Below are 14,852 nucleotides of genomic sequence, written 5' to 3'. Positions count from 1 at the left end.
TCAAAGTAGGTGCGTTTTCTAGGCGCCAATCATTTTATTGTGGAGTGTGGTTTCCTTTCCACAAGTTCAGTACAAATTAAATTCAGTACAAATTCAAACCATATATATGGTTCATTCATGTGCACTAATAAACCAACGTGTCAATAATGCAATGCCAATTGCTGACTGGCCAGGAGAAATCCTGGAATCAAATTAGTTTGAGGCTCACATACTCACAAAAATATACAACCAACTGTAAGAAAAAAATAATACATACTGCTTGTGAATAGTGAGGGACAATTTTGGCCTGTTTCGTTACTCCATATATTTGCAAAACAGTAAAAAATTTGTCAAACGCATTGAAGTCAATGGGCTTTATTGTGTGACAATTTTTCAAGCCACGCAACATTTTTTTTTTTTTTCAGAGTCTATGGGGTTTTTTTCCCTCTGCAAAACACGCTAAAATATTTCACTCATCCCCACTTGTAAAATATAATTAAACATACACTCTAGTTGTGTTTTTTGTTTAATTATTGGGACAGTTACCCTTTAATCTGTCCGAAATATGCACACCAATTGAGGCTGAAGTAAAAAAAAGAATATTGTGGTGCAGAAACAAACTTTGTATGTTTCTACATGAACAACTCCTCTTTCTAGATGATAATCAATTTCAGTACAGGTATGAGAGCGGTTATCCAGAATGCTCGGGAACTGGGGTTTTCGGATAACAGATCTTGCTGTAATTTGGATCTTCATACCTTAAGTCTACTTGAAAATCATGTAAAGATTAAATAAACCCAATAGGCAGGTTCTGCTTCCGGAAAAAGGATTAATTATATCTTAATTTGGATATATATTATTATACCTTTATAAGTACATGGTACCGTTTAATTATTAAAGAAAAAAAGATTGGATTATTTGATTGTAATGGAGTCTACGGGAGACAGTGTTTCCTTAATTCAGAGCTTTCTGGATAATGGGTTTCCGGATAACGGATCCCATACCTGTACAAACAATTAAAATTAATTATGTATCCCACTATCTTCATTGTTTCTAAAAATTATGAAAAAAAAAAGTTATTTGCACAGCCTACATGAAAAGTACAAGGGCCACTGGTCATCATGCCAGGCAGTAAAACTAGTTACCAGATGAGTGCACAGGTAGAGTACAGAACATGCTTTGTGTATCTCCTGGTAACTGCTGGCCAGCATCAGGAAGACTGCTACAGGCTTTTCCTCTGCATTATTGTAGTTGTTTTATTTATATAATATATTTATATATTTATATAAATATTTAAAAACATAACTAGGTATGATTTATCAGATTGTATTAATCTTTCTTACCAAAAGTATATAAGGATATAGAGACCTTTCTCTCATGGAAGATTTAGATACAGCTAATGCCATTTCCATCACTATATAAAATGCTTTGATGGCTTCTATACATGAATGCTTACCTGTGAACTAAATTTTATCAGAACCATATACTGGTTTGGAGTAGAGTCCCGGATGATTTTCATATGCTCTATTACTTCACTAAATGATGCTACAAATTTCATAAGGTCATGACTGGTCATTGTTGCAGGAACCGTGAGTATACACAGCATGGCACTACGACGGACATCTTCTTTTAGCAATGTCATCTTACTGAGAATGACACAATGATGCAAATTGGTACTGCTCAGTTATACAGCACATATTAAAATGTATTAAAAAGGAACATACAGTAAAAAATTAAAAATGGGTATTCATAGAAATTCCATTAATTTAGCTTGAAGGGAAACTATCGCGAAAATGAAAATGTAATATTAGCTTCTGCATACTGAAATAAGAAACTTTGTAAATACAATCAATTAAAAATTCTGTACCGTTTCTGAAATAATCAAGTTTACCATCAACTAAAAATTCTGTACTGTTTTTGAAATAATCAAGTTTATATTCACTATTCCTCTCTCAGCATCTGTTTCTTTTCATTCTGTCTTTATGCAGCAGTTGAGTGTCAGATGAATTATCCAGTATATCTTATAGGGGGCTCCTTTTGCCTAGAAAAGGTATTAGAGCTCAATCTATTAAAATCACCAGACATGGTGTCTCTCTACATGCAGAATTTGTGCAAAAGACCGTAATTTTGTTAGATTTTGTTTGTACTGGAATCAGTTATTTGAGTGAGCTTTAATACATCTGCTAGGAAAGGGAGCCCATCTTTAAGATATTTTCATCATTCATCTGACACCAGGTCTGGACTGAGACTCAAAATAGGCCCTGGCATTTCAGGTACCCAGAGGCCCAAACAGCCCCACAGCCCACAAAATACTGACTTTCTATGGCACCTTATAGCAGCCCCTCTGGCATTTACCAGAACCCACAGATTGCCTGTTCGGGCCTGTCTGACACCCAACTGCTGCATGAAGACAGAATGAAGAGAAACAGATGCTGAGAGATGACTAGTGAAGATAAACTTGATTATTTCAGAAACAATGCAGAATTTTTAATTGATTGATTTAGAAAGTTTTTTATTTCAGTATGAGGAAGTGTATATTAAATTTTCATTTCCGCTATGGTTCCCCTTTAATATAGAGGTGGAAACAAGTAAACAATGATGAAAAATATAAAACACTGAAAATATAAAAGGCCATTATGTAACATAGGTAGCAAAAACCCTTCTGAAGCTCTCCAGCCACTCCAAGGTGGCAGTCAGACCAGTCCATTGATCAACTACTATGTACTAAGAGCTATTTTCAATAACCCTATTTTTTCACTTACTAAAATTTTAACACTTCATATCAGCAACTCCGCAAAAAACAAAACATTTTAACATACTAAAAATAAAACAAATATTAAGTTACATAGCTATGGGGCATGTGGCACTTTTCAGTCAGGCTTATACTGGCTAGCTAATAGTGGCGTATACCACTTCATGGAACTCCTGTTTATGTTAACAGTAAAAATCTGATACCTCTGTTACAAGTGCTTTTCAGTCCCTATATAAATTTTCCTGAAAAAAGCTTCTGTACCTAAAGCACTAGTCAATATTTCAAGAGGGTAGTGCAGCTCTCAGACAATAGGGAGGAATTTAAAGGAGAACTAAACTCTAAAAATGATATGGCTAAAAATGCTCTATTTTATATATTAAACTTACTGAACCAGCCAAAAGGTTCAGCATCTCTACAGTAGTAATGATCCAGGTCTTTAAAGCAACAGTAACACCAAAATATTAAAGTATAAGTAATTGTTTAGACAAAGGGAATAAAATTAAACATAATAGGATGGGAAGGAGAAGTGTTTCCCTTGAACTATGCAAGGCAGATTTCTTCTTACTTTGTTTTATACAGGTGCATGATACCATGTATAATTTCCACTGAAGGATTTCCACTGAAGAAAGTGATCTGTTCAGGTAGTTGTTTAGAGGGTGAATCAGGAACTGCCATTGCACAGGTACCCTGTTCATCCAAACTGGTCTTATTAGTAATTGCCAGTGATGCATCCATTTTCTCAGTAGAACTTTCCTTCACATCTAACAAAAAACAACAGTTAACAAATCCAATGACTCTAAAATGTATTTACTTGTACAAACCATATTTTATTTTTATATATATATATATATATATATATATATATATATATATATATATATATATATATATATATATATATATATATATATATATATATATATATATATATATATATATATATATATGTGTTCCTGGCCTAAACTCTGCTCCATTCAGAGCAACCGCTTGGTTGTACCCCCCCCCCCCACTACTACTGCCGTTTCCCGTGTCAAACCCTTCTCTCTTGCTGCTATTTGGAATGAATCTCTCCAGAGAGAATCCTCCTTCAATGATTTTAAAACAAAACATAAAGACTATCCCTGGGAGCACCTGGATAACATCTGAACTGGGAACTGGCACTTATATCACAGTGTCACCCATATGACAGTGTCACCCACTGTAACCTACATCGCTTTAATACTCCTCTGAATTGTGTCCTTAAGTTACCCTCCCATTTAGACTGTAAGCCCCACGGGGCAGGGTCCTCCATCCTTTTCTCTCCTTGACACTGAGCACTTAATCTGCATTGTTATTATATTTTATATTTATGTGAGTTGTATTTATAAGGGTCAGGGCACACATTCAGATTCGGAAAGATTAGTCGCCCGGCGACAAATCTCCTCTTCTTTGGGGCGACTAATCTCCCCAAACTGCCTCCCGCTTTCTAGAATGTAAATCGCCTTGCGGGATGGCACTCGGAGAGCTTTGCACTTTGGGCGACTTCAGAAAATGAAGCGATCAGAGTGCCATCCGGCCGGCATTTTACATTCTAGTCGGCGGGAGGCAGTTCGGGGAGATTAGTCGTCCTGAAGAAGAGGAGATTTGTCACTGGGCGACTAATCTCCCCGAATCTGAGCATGTGCCCTGACCCTAATAATGCATTTATTGTTACTTATTAATGCAGTGACCTCCTGTTTGTTACTAATTATTTATTGCTTTGCTGTACAGTGCTTTGCCTTCAAGGAGCGCTGTACAAATAAAACTATACATACATTAACATTTGTAACAAATCTTCGTGGTGTTTGAGATAACTAGGGAACAGCTCATTCTCTTACTAAACTTGCATACAGATAATCACAGACAAGATTGGAGCTGGGGATCAGCTAGAAAAACACAGGCTCAAAATGATGAAATGGGGAAATATACAGTAAGTTGAAGTTCAAAGCTAACCTGAGCTGGGACCTAGAGTCTCTATAATCATGTCTGTCATTTCTCTCCTTCCAATGTGTTGGTGCAGAATTGCAGTCTTATCTACTGGCAACTTCCCTTGCAAGTCAGCTGCTGCATTATGCAAAGCATTTTCTTTGATTTCTTCATCAGACATATCGGTGGCTGGAAAGGAATATTAATAATAAGTTGCTTTTATTTCCAGAAACCAGAAGAGTACAGTGAAGATTAGTGAGCATTAAATATTAACTTCAATGTGAATTTGCTCCAGAACTTGTTGCTACCTTTAAAATGAAACTTTAATGACAGATCATGTAATTATAATCTTTCTGTAAAATATAAATAAAAGGAAGATTATAGGAGTGCTGTGCTCTAACTTACATACTAGAATATAAAACTTATAACAATGTATTTAAGGCAAAAAAAGATGCATTTTTATTACTTGACAGAACAGAGCAATTTTTGATAAGTGATTTCTGCTCTTTGAATGAAATACAGGTATGGTATCAGTTATCCGGAAACCCGTTATCCAGAAAGCTCTGAATTACAGAATGGCCGTGCCCCATAGACTGCATTTTATCCACATAATCCAAATTTTAAAAATGATTATTTTTCTTTGTAATAATAAAACAGTAACTTGTACATGATTCCAACTAAAATATAATTAATCATTACTGGAAGCAAAACCAGCCAATTGGGTTTATTTAATGTTTACATGATTTTCTAGTAGTCTTAAAGGAAAACTATACCCCCAAAATGAATACTTAAGCAACAGATAGTTTATATCAAATTGAATGACATATTAAAGAATCTTACCAAACTGGAATATATATTTACATAAATATTGCCCTTTTACATCTCTTGCCTTGAACCACCATTTTGTGACTCTATCTGTGCTGCCTCAGAGATCACCTGACCAGAAATACTACAACACTAACTGCAACAGGAAAAAGTGAGGAAGCAAAAGGCAGAACTCTGTCTGTTAATTGGCTCATGTGACCTTACATGTGGTTTGTATGTGTACACAGTGAATCTTACGATCTCAGGGGGCGGCCCTTATTTCTTAAAATGGCAATTTTCTATTTATGATTACCTAATGGCACATACTACTAAAAAAATATATTATTATGATAATGGTTCATTTACATGAAGCAGGGTTTTACACATGAGCTGTTTTACTCAGTATCTTTTAATAGAGACCTACATTGTTTGGGGGGTATAGTTTTCCTTTAAGGTATGAAGATGTAAATTATGGAAAGTTACTGTGCCTTTAATTCAACTAGATACATGACCTGGATGAAGGAGACTCTTCATAGACATGTTTTTGTATGACATCAGTGTAATCTAACTTGGCCCTAGTATCTTAGTTACAGTAGAACATAAGCTCAATATGCCTGGAAAAGTTGCACAACACTGCATCACAGAGATGGCACTGACATCGTCACATATTGTATATTCCTAATACAATGTATTGCCATGAAAGGGAAACAGAATGGCTAATTCTAAGCAACTTTTCAATTGGTCTTCATGTTTATTTATTTTTTTGCAGTTTTTTATTATTTGCCTTCTTCTTCTGTCTCTTTCCAGCTTTCAAATGGGGGTCGCTGACCCCATCTAAAAACAAATTACTTGTAAGGCTACCCAAACTTATTGTTATTGCTACTTTTTATTACTTATCTTTCTTTTCCGGTCTCCCCTTATCATATTCCAGTCTCTTGTTTAAAGCAATGCATGGTTGCTAGGATAAGTTGGACCCTAGCAACCAGATTGCTGAAAATAGCAAACCAGAGAGCTGCTGAATAAAAAGCTAAATAACTCAAAAACCACAAATAATAAAAAATGAAAACCAATTGCAAATTGTCTCAGAATATCTCTCTCTACATCATACTAAAAGTGAACCCAAAGGTGAACAACCCCTTTAATAGCTATGCCTTATATCGTTATGCCATCCGTTTGTTCGTATTGTAATTGACAAGGTGACAAGATAACACACTAAATAAAGCGCATTCCCCAAAGGTTAAAAGTGCAGAACAGACAGAGACCAGTCAGAAAGCTGTAGTGATGCAAATGTTCCGGAACTTACCAGCACAATACTGAAAACCCACTGGAAAGCGAGAATGGTCTGCAAGTTCCAGCCGGATGACAACCAGTGAAACACTCATATGTTTAGCCGGGCTGTGACAGACAAACAGCGGGACTCACAAAACCCCGGGTCACGGTTGGACGATAAAGGGCAAAGAAGGGTCGAGAGCAAAGACTAGATAGAGTGAGTTCTCCCAAGACGTTGTCAATAGGTTAGCGGCTAGTTCCTATACGCGATAAGGACCAGACGTCACGGTCATGTGATGCTACCATGTGACCGCTCCGCTGCGGATTGCCTATTAGTGAGCGGCAAATTCAAACATGGGAAAGCGACAATGGTTTCTAGTGGCGGCTGCGGACTCTTGACAGGACCTGCAACTTAAACCCCGGGGTGGCCAACTTGTATGGTAGCTTTTGTACAGGTTGTAACCTCTACCTTAACTTTTGGGCCAGTTCATTGTGTCGCTGGATGTTTGTAGGTGGTGAAGGGATCACTGTGCCTCTGAATTTCTATGGGGGGAGTCACTGTGCCTCAGAATTTCTGTGGGATACATGTAGGGTTGCCACCATTACTGAAAAAAATTACCAGCCGGTGGGTGGAGGGTACAAAAAGGGTGTGGTCCATGACACAAAAGGGTGCGGGGCTACGCAGCGACACAAAATGGGGCGGAGCAACATCGCGGCAATGTCAAGAACACTGCAAAAAAGGTGAGTTCTGCCCGAATTGGGGGCAGACAGAGGGCTTTTTATAAAGGGTATTACAAATTACCGGCAACTGCATTGCCGGTAAATTTGAAATACAGGCCCTGGCCTTGGCAGGTGTTTAACCGGCTAGGCCGGTAAAATACCAGCCGGGTGGCAACCCTAGGTGGTCACTGTGCCTCTTAATTTCTGAGGGGGGAGTCACTGTGCCTCTGAATTTCTGTGGGGGGAGTTTCTGTGCCTCTGAATTTCTGAGGGGGGAGTCACTGTGCCTCTGAATTTTTGTGGGGGGGAGTCACTGTGCCTCTGAATTTCTGTTGGGTGAGGGGGGAGTCACTGTGCCTCTGAATTTCTGTGGGGGGAGTCAGTGGCGGAACTACCGGGGGTGCGAGCGGGCCAGGGCCCGCACCCCCTCAGGGCCCCCCGGCAGTCCGTTTGCCACTGAAAATGCGGCCGTACGGAGGGGGCGGGGCCCGGATGCACGTCACGCACCAGGGCCCGCTCCCCTCTAGAATCGCTACTGGGGGAGTCACTGTGCCTCTCAATTTCTGTGGGGTACGGGGGGGGAGTAGTAATCTGCTTTAAAAGATGCCTTTTTATTTGACACTACAAAGGGCATTTTTGCTCCAAACATGTAGAGTCAAATAAAAAGGCATCTTTTGCAGCAGATTACTGCGTCCACCTGGTCTGTTCCACTGATAGATTTTGCACTGACTACCAGTACCGTGGACGGGGTACAGGGACAGACCGCAAGGGTTAAAAAGAGAAACACCACATCCAGTGGAAACAAGGAAACACCAAGCTGGCCTCGCTGGGGGAGCAGTGTATGTGGCGTATGACCAGGGGCTGCTGGGAAGTGGCACTCAAGGAGAGGAGGTGCTGCAGAAGACCACGGCTGCCATACCACCTGCCATTCAAGAATGGGCTCATTACTTTGGTTGGCAGGTACACATGAAAGACGTGCATAGTCATGCACTCACATATATATACACATACCTATATCTATGTAACCACTTTTTAAAAACCAACTCAAAACCCACTAAAACCTGATGCCCCCAATTCATAAAATAAAATGGCTATTATGCCAACCTTGCCTTAGCTGGCACTTTTGGCAGCATCTGCTGTGGAACCTTGAGGCAATTTTCTCTCTACACCAGCAGCCCCATGCCCCCTGTCTGCTTCAGGGGCAACAGACCCAGGCTGTAAACTAAGTTTGTAAACCCCTGGGAATACAGATGAAATTTGGAGTGAACCCCCATAGATGTTCTCACTGAAGCCTAGTAGATTTAATGAGAAATGCTGGAATTTATATTCTAAACTTACTGTACCAATCCAATGGTTCAGCAGCCCTAAAACATTAATAATCTATGTTTCTTCATTCATTTTGGAAGCATCAACACTCCGAAAATAAAGGTTGTATCTTTTTTTAGAAGCAGATTCTAATGTAATGTGACGTGAATATAATTTAAAGGACACCTATTGCCCAAAAATTGTTTCCCACACCAGAGATGCAGGCTAATACAGCTCACACTTCTGTGGCAGAAACAGTATTTTTTTCCATCTCTGTGACTGGTACAGCTGATGCAGACAGCCATGTTAAGTGGCACGCATGTGCATAATGAGCTCAGTAGAAAAGGCAATGAAACTATTCTCATTTCTACAACATGGCCGCCCACACCAGAAGCTCCCTCTGGATGCAGATGACCTAGTGCTGAAAAGGGGCTTTTGGGTGAACTCTGAGTTTCATCAGTAGCTAGTTAGGCAGACATCGCTCCATTCAAAGTCTGTGAGAACTGCATGTACAGTATCTGTCTATACTATGCAAGTATGCAAATAACTCTAACACTGTCATTTTTGGTCCACAATCATATGTTTGCCAAGTCATATGGATAACATAGTGTAAATCTGACTGTATATTCTTGTCTTTTATCAAAATTACATAACACACTTTTCAGATTCCATTTTGAATTTAAAGGAGCAGTATACACATACACCTATGTTTACAGTGAAAACAATAAAAATAGTTGAAAATGTATCCATATCTTTGTGTAAACAAATCTGTTTCCTTCGCCATCCACAATACTGTTTGCCCTGCTAACTGAAAGAAATAATAAAAAACATAAATGTTCCTTAAAGGGGATGTAAAGGCAAAAAAATAAAATCCCATTTTTTACTTTCTACTGAAAAAGAAATCTATCTCCAATATACTTTAATTAAAAAATGTCTACTGTTTTTATAATAAACCTGACTGTATGCAGTGAAATTCCTGTTTTGTTTTACTTGCTCTGACAGCTGCAGATAGGAAACAGTCCCAGACAGCCCCTAACTGCTCTGTAGGGAAATGATCATACTTTCTAACAGCAAGGGGGAGCCACCCACCTTACTTCCCCGAACTCAAGCAACTTTGTTTCCCTATAAAACAGCTGGCAACTTTGTAGAGATTTGTATCTGCAGACCCAGTGCATTCTACATATTCTGGTTATTAATCATTCTTGATGTATCAGCTACTATGGCAGAAATTATTTGACTTGTGCTGTTTTGATAATTTAGGACGATCCCTAAGCTTAACCTCCAAACTGAAGGCCAGCCCACGCTGAGCATGTGCATAGTCTTGGTCTTGCAATGATTGCTACAAGATGACAGCCCCCTGCTTTAGGCTTCTGGTGCAATAAGTTCATGTTTATATTTAGTATACAAAATACAGCACTTCTAACCTTATTCTATTTTAGACTTTAGTTCCCCTTTAACTGCAGCAATAGGCGAAACTATTTATAGACAAGCCCTATTAATTAAAGTTGTTAAAAACATGGAGGGACACTGCCAATTTAAGCACATAAAATTAATAAAGTTCTTTATTATACGCTTTTAATGCCAGCATATTCTAAAGCTCTTTACTGTGACTGAATTATATTAAGAAGTAATTTACTAGGGCTTACACTAAGGGGATGCATTGACTAAGGCAAAGTGCTTGCTTATACACAGTGGGCCAGCAACAGTTATGCTATGACATATCACACATATATGACATGTATAAATATGCATTATGCCAAGTGTTTAGCATTGCCCTAAGGACCAGCCAGCTTTCACTTTCCATTCAGCACTTCCTAGAGATCACTGCTCTCCACACATTCGCCTGTTCTCTTTACCATTTAATTGCGTACCTCCCAACCGTCCCGTTTTGAGAAGGACAGTCCCGCTTTTGACAGCTCAACCCGCAGTACTGCTTTTGTACTGGAAAGTCCCGATTTCCCAAAAAAGATACAATGTTTCTAACTTAATTGGTAAAAAGTTAGAATAAGAACAATGATTGTGCTTAATGTGTATCATTCTTCTATTTTTATTTGCATTAAATATTGCGTCTTGATGTAGAGTCCTGCAGCGAGTCAGTTACCCGCAAAAACCAGAGGTACCCTGCGGGTTGCGGGTAGAAGTTCCGGGTACAGATGTGGGTCGGGCCGCTGGTTTTCTCAATAGCGGTTCTTACTCTTTTTTTGCTCATAACGTCTACTTCCGATGATGTCACTTCCAGTTTACAATGACAGTACTTCCTGGTTCTTGATGGTCAGCGGGTCCGGGTTGCGGATATGCTACTTGTGGGTTGGGTAGCGGGTCCAAGTGTGTAAGAATGTGGGTAAGGGTTGCGGGTACGGGTTCCAAAAAATGGACCCGCACAGGACTCTATCTTGATGGTAACTGCAGTGGAACCCTGCTTTCACTGTTTCGCAGGGACCACAAAAAATCTGTAACATCTAGGAAGGAAAGAATGTGACCATGAAGAAAACAACATACAGTATCTGGGAAATGGTCACTTCCGGAAACTTGCCTATTGCTCTGTAATGAAGCCCCTATTATTACTTGGCATTCTCCAAATCCAGGATTGGGAGGAGTTTCCTGACCCCTAGCACTTTTTCCAGGTTTACAATATTTTTTATTTATTAATTGAGTGTCCCATCATTTTTGATAATAGGGTTGTATTTTTCACCATGTTATTCGTATATACACATCTATAATTAGTCCTGTATGGCAGATTAAGGCTGGCCACCTTTTTTTTTTTACTATGCCCATTACTTCAGCTATGTGGGTCAGTTTGGTGAGCAAGTGACCAAAAGAAAAATGCTTTCTGCCACTGCAAGGGGCAGAAGAAGCACCTACGAGTGACTGAGGAATTGAGTAGAAGAATCATTTAGGTTGCAGTGAGTACAAGGATTGACCCTAACATTTATATTTATTTTAATTGTGGTCCAGAAGGGACCCAGTATAGTGAAATAACTCCCTAAATATGTGGTAGTTCCCAGAAGGCAGGAGTTAATTTTATGATTTGTGCGCTAAGTGGGCACTCCAGTGTTTAAACTGTCTTAAAACTAATTAAATATGCTACCGTGGATCCCACACGTTTACTAAATCACTAGACATTTATACAGAAATAACAAAACCTTGATTTACTATGTGTATATGTAAATGCAATACACAAAATGTTAAATGCTGTGACATGTAAACTGAATAAACACTGAAAAAAAACCCAGAAATTAGAAATGTTTGTTTTTCTAAACTACCTTTGTAATTACTATTAAAACCATTTAAAGCCCCCTATGAAGTCCATAACCATTTGCCTTTACTTATATGTCTCGAGGACTGGTCCTGGGGCAACACAGTAACTTATGATTGATTACAATACTTGACCACCTATATAATACTGTGAGTAGGGATGGAGTGGTGGAAATGTAACATTTGCACAAGGTAAAATGTGGTACTTATATATCAGCACATGCATAAACTATGTATGTCTTAGTATTGTACCACAAACTAGTAGAAGGACAGACAATTGCATAGAAGGCCTAGCAGGTTAGTGCTTGTAAATTCAGTTGGAAAAACAGTCTATCACATCCTTTAAAAAATACCTTTGATCATAATTACCATTTACCTGATATATGATGACATGCGGTGGGTACAGCCCAGGGGGCCCAGGAAATTTTGTCGTGTGGGGCCCTGCGATTTCTGATGGTGGTCCTGCCTGTGCATGCCACACAGCCCCCTGCTCACGGTGACACTAATGGCCACGCTGCTCTGCGGACCTGGATCACAACAGAGGACACTTTCAGGCTATCATGTTTGAGCAAAGTGGCAACATGCCCCCTTTCCAGAATATGTAGCGAACCCAGTGGTGAGTATTGTGGCAAGTGTATTGCTGGCATCTGGTCGCTAGCATCTCCAGTTCCTACTGAACTACAACTCCCAGTATTCTCTGTTCTTCTGGTATTTAATCCATAGGCCAATGTCAATACGCGTTAACGTATATCATGTTTAGGGGCTGGTTGGCTGAGCATGCTGAGATCTGTGGTTCAATATTAAAGTAACAAGTGGAGACTTATTGTTTCACCAGTGAGTTCATGTTTTAATCTCTCTCCATCTCCCTTTTACAGAATGCCATTCCAAATGCAGCCTCCCCAAAGCCACTGCACAAGGGGACATGGGACCGAAACACCCATACATGCCGCAGGACCAGGTAAGTGGGGGCAGTTTGGGGGTCGCAGAACCCCTCAGTGATATCTAATATCCTTATCATTTACAGTAGGGAGTATATTGTCCCTTATAATACATGAGTGATATTCAGAGTATATATATGTATAACTCAGCCTGCAGCCTTGTATCTTTATATGGTCACAGAACCCCTCAATGACTTCTAATATCCTTGTAATTTACAGTAGGGGGGACATTATGCCTTATAATAGATGATCCCCAACTCATCCTCTTTTTTATTCCATTCTGTGCAGCAGGCAACTTGTGAGTGAATCTCAGGAACAGCAGGGGCGTATTCCAGTAGAAGCCTCAGCTCAGTGTCGCTCCATCATCCCATAGCCTTGGCTGGCCTGTGCCTTCAGGAACCCTCTTACAAATACCCTCCACCCCACGTGGCTACTGCAGGCCCTTGCTGCCATCTTACACTGTAACTCGGAATAAACTTGTCCTTCCCAAGGCGGCACATAGGACAGGGTATCTCAGGAAATTCGAGTGGCGTTTGTTCTTGCACCTTCTCGCTTCTGTTTACACACTCCGTTTTACTGCCTTTTTGTGTTTTTTTTTTTCATTTTAATTATTTTTATTTTATGGTTTTGATGAATGTATAGTACATAATTTGCCCCCATTCCCTAATGTGTCTGATTCGAGTTCCTTTGTGGGTGAAGAAATCATTAAGACTGGGAGTCCAGTTAGTTCCCCTTTAAAGGAGATATCTCTGGATAAAATATTGGCGTGTGTTTTCCTCTTTTTGGGTTGCTTTCCCCTTGAAAATAAGATGGTTTGCTTGGCCAGTTATTTAGAATATGGTGCTTATCCCTTTAATGAATCAGATCAGTGCCCATTGCTGTGATGAGTTACAGGCACTGATTTTGTTAGCTTTGTTTGCTTGCTGAGGATGATGGGAACTGTATGCCAGGAAGATGCTGGTATTGGGATTTTATAGTTGAAGAATGTAGTATTAAAAGTAAACTCACTCTTAAGTACTGCTGTTTTCTATCAAGAAGGATGTTGGGAGTTGCATTTCAAAGATTCCTGGAGGACCAATGTGCCCTAGTTATAAGTCAGGGTTCTCTTTCTGTGTGTATATTTGCAATTAAAGGACACGTAAATCCTCAAAACAAATTTATGTATAACTGGTCTGCTGAGCACTTTTGCAGTTTGTGGTAAGTATGTTTTTCTTGTTTTCAGGATTTCAGCAGTTTGTACCCCACTAATGTAATGACATTAAAGCAACAGTGCAACCTGCTGTTTATTTCGTCCAAGCGGCCACAGTCAAGGGATTTGAAGTTAGTGTGAAGAGGAAAGTCTTGTGATATTGCTATGCTTGGAACTGAACTGAAAAACATCAGGTGACTCTTGTATGCTTGCTCGCTTCCTTTTCTGAGCAGAGCAACGCCACAAGAGTTTCCTTTTCTCACTAACTTCACTTCTACCTAACAAACAGCAGGTGGCACTGTTTCAGCTTCACTGTATAAGCAAGGCAAGTACTGCTCTTGAAAACACAGAAGAGAATAACTCTTCCCGTGGAAAGGGTAATTCTTCAATATTGTGCAGTCTCCCATTTCCATCACAGCTGTTATTTAAAGTGTCCGACTCTGGAGCAGCCAGCCAAGCAATGTTCCCTTTAATCCTGATTATTATGGTGTGCCGTGTGTGCTCAAAACTAGGGTGTAGGACACATGGAGTCACGTGCATTGTTGTCCAGTAGATTTTGTTATGCTGTTACATCATGCTGCATTTGTATGAAATATGTCATGTGACCAGGGTGATGCAAAGAAAAATGCCCCCCCCATGTGCAGAATATGCGAAAGTCAAATGTGTACCTCCACGCTAACTTGCAATAACCAGCGAC

The 14,852-nt window shown here is 39.6% G+C and overlaps 1 protein-coding gene across 2 annotated transcripts in view; it reads right to left on the bottom strand.

Annotated features, from left to right (window-relative positions):
- brap.S (BRCA1 associated protein S homeolog) overlaps positions 1-7,279 on the bottom strand; it is a 28,320-nt gene extending 21,041 nt beyond the window's left edge. Inside the window, exons 1-4 of one of the 2 annotated variants that reach the window (XM_041574015.1) lie at positions 6,783-7,279; positions 4,703-4,864; positions 3,297-3,492; positions 1,436-1,625 (exon numbers count right to left, since the gene is read on the bottom strand). In XM_041574015.1, the coding sequence (XP_041429949.1) occupies positions 1,436-1,625; positions 3,297-3,492; positions 4,703-4,864; positions 6,783-6,861 (627 nt within the window). In that variant the 5' untranslated portion in view covers positions 6,862-7,279. 2 annotated transcript variants of the gene reach the window in all.
- Positions 7,280-14,852: the final 7,573 nt, after the last annotated feature.

Source organism: Xenopus laevis, chromosome 1S (assembly GCF_017654675.1).
Source record: "Xenopus laevis strain J_2021 chromosome 1S, Xenopus_laevis_v10.1, whole genome shotgun sequence".
Lineage (NCBI taxonomy): Eukaryota > Metazoa > Chordata > Amphibia > Anura > Pipidae > Xenopus > Xenopus laevis.
The sequence above is the reverse complement of the archived record's forward strand: the minus strand, read 5'-3'. Positions and strand labels throughout refer to the sequence as shown.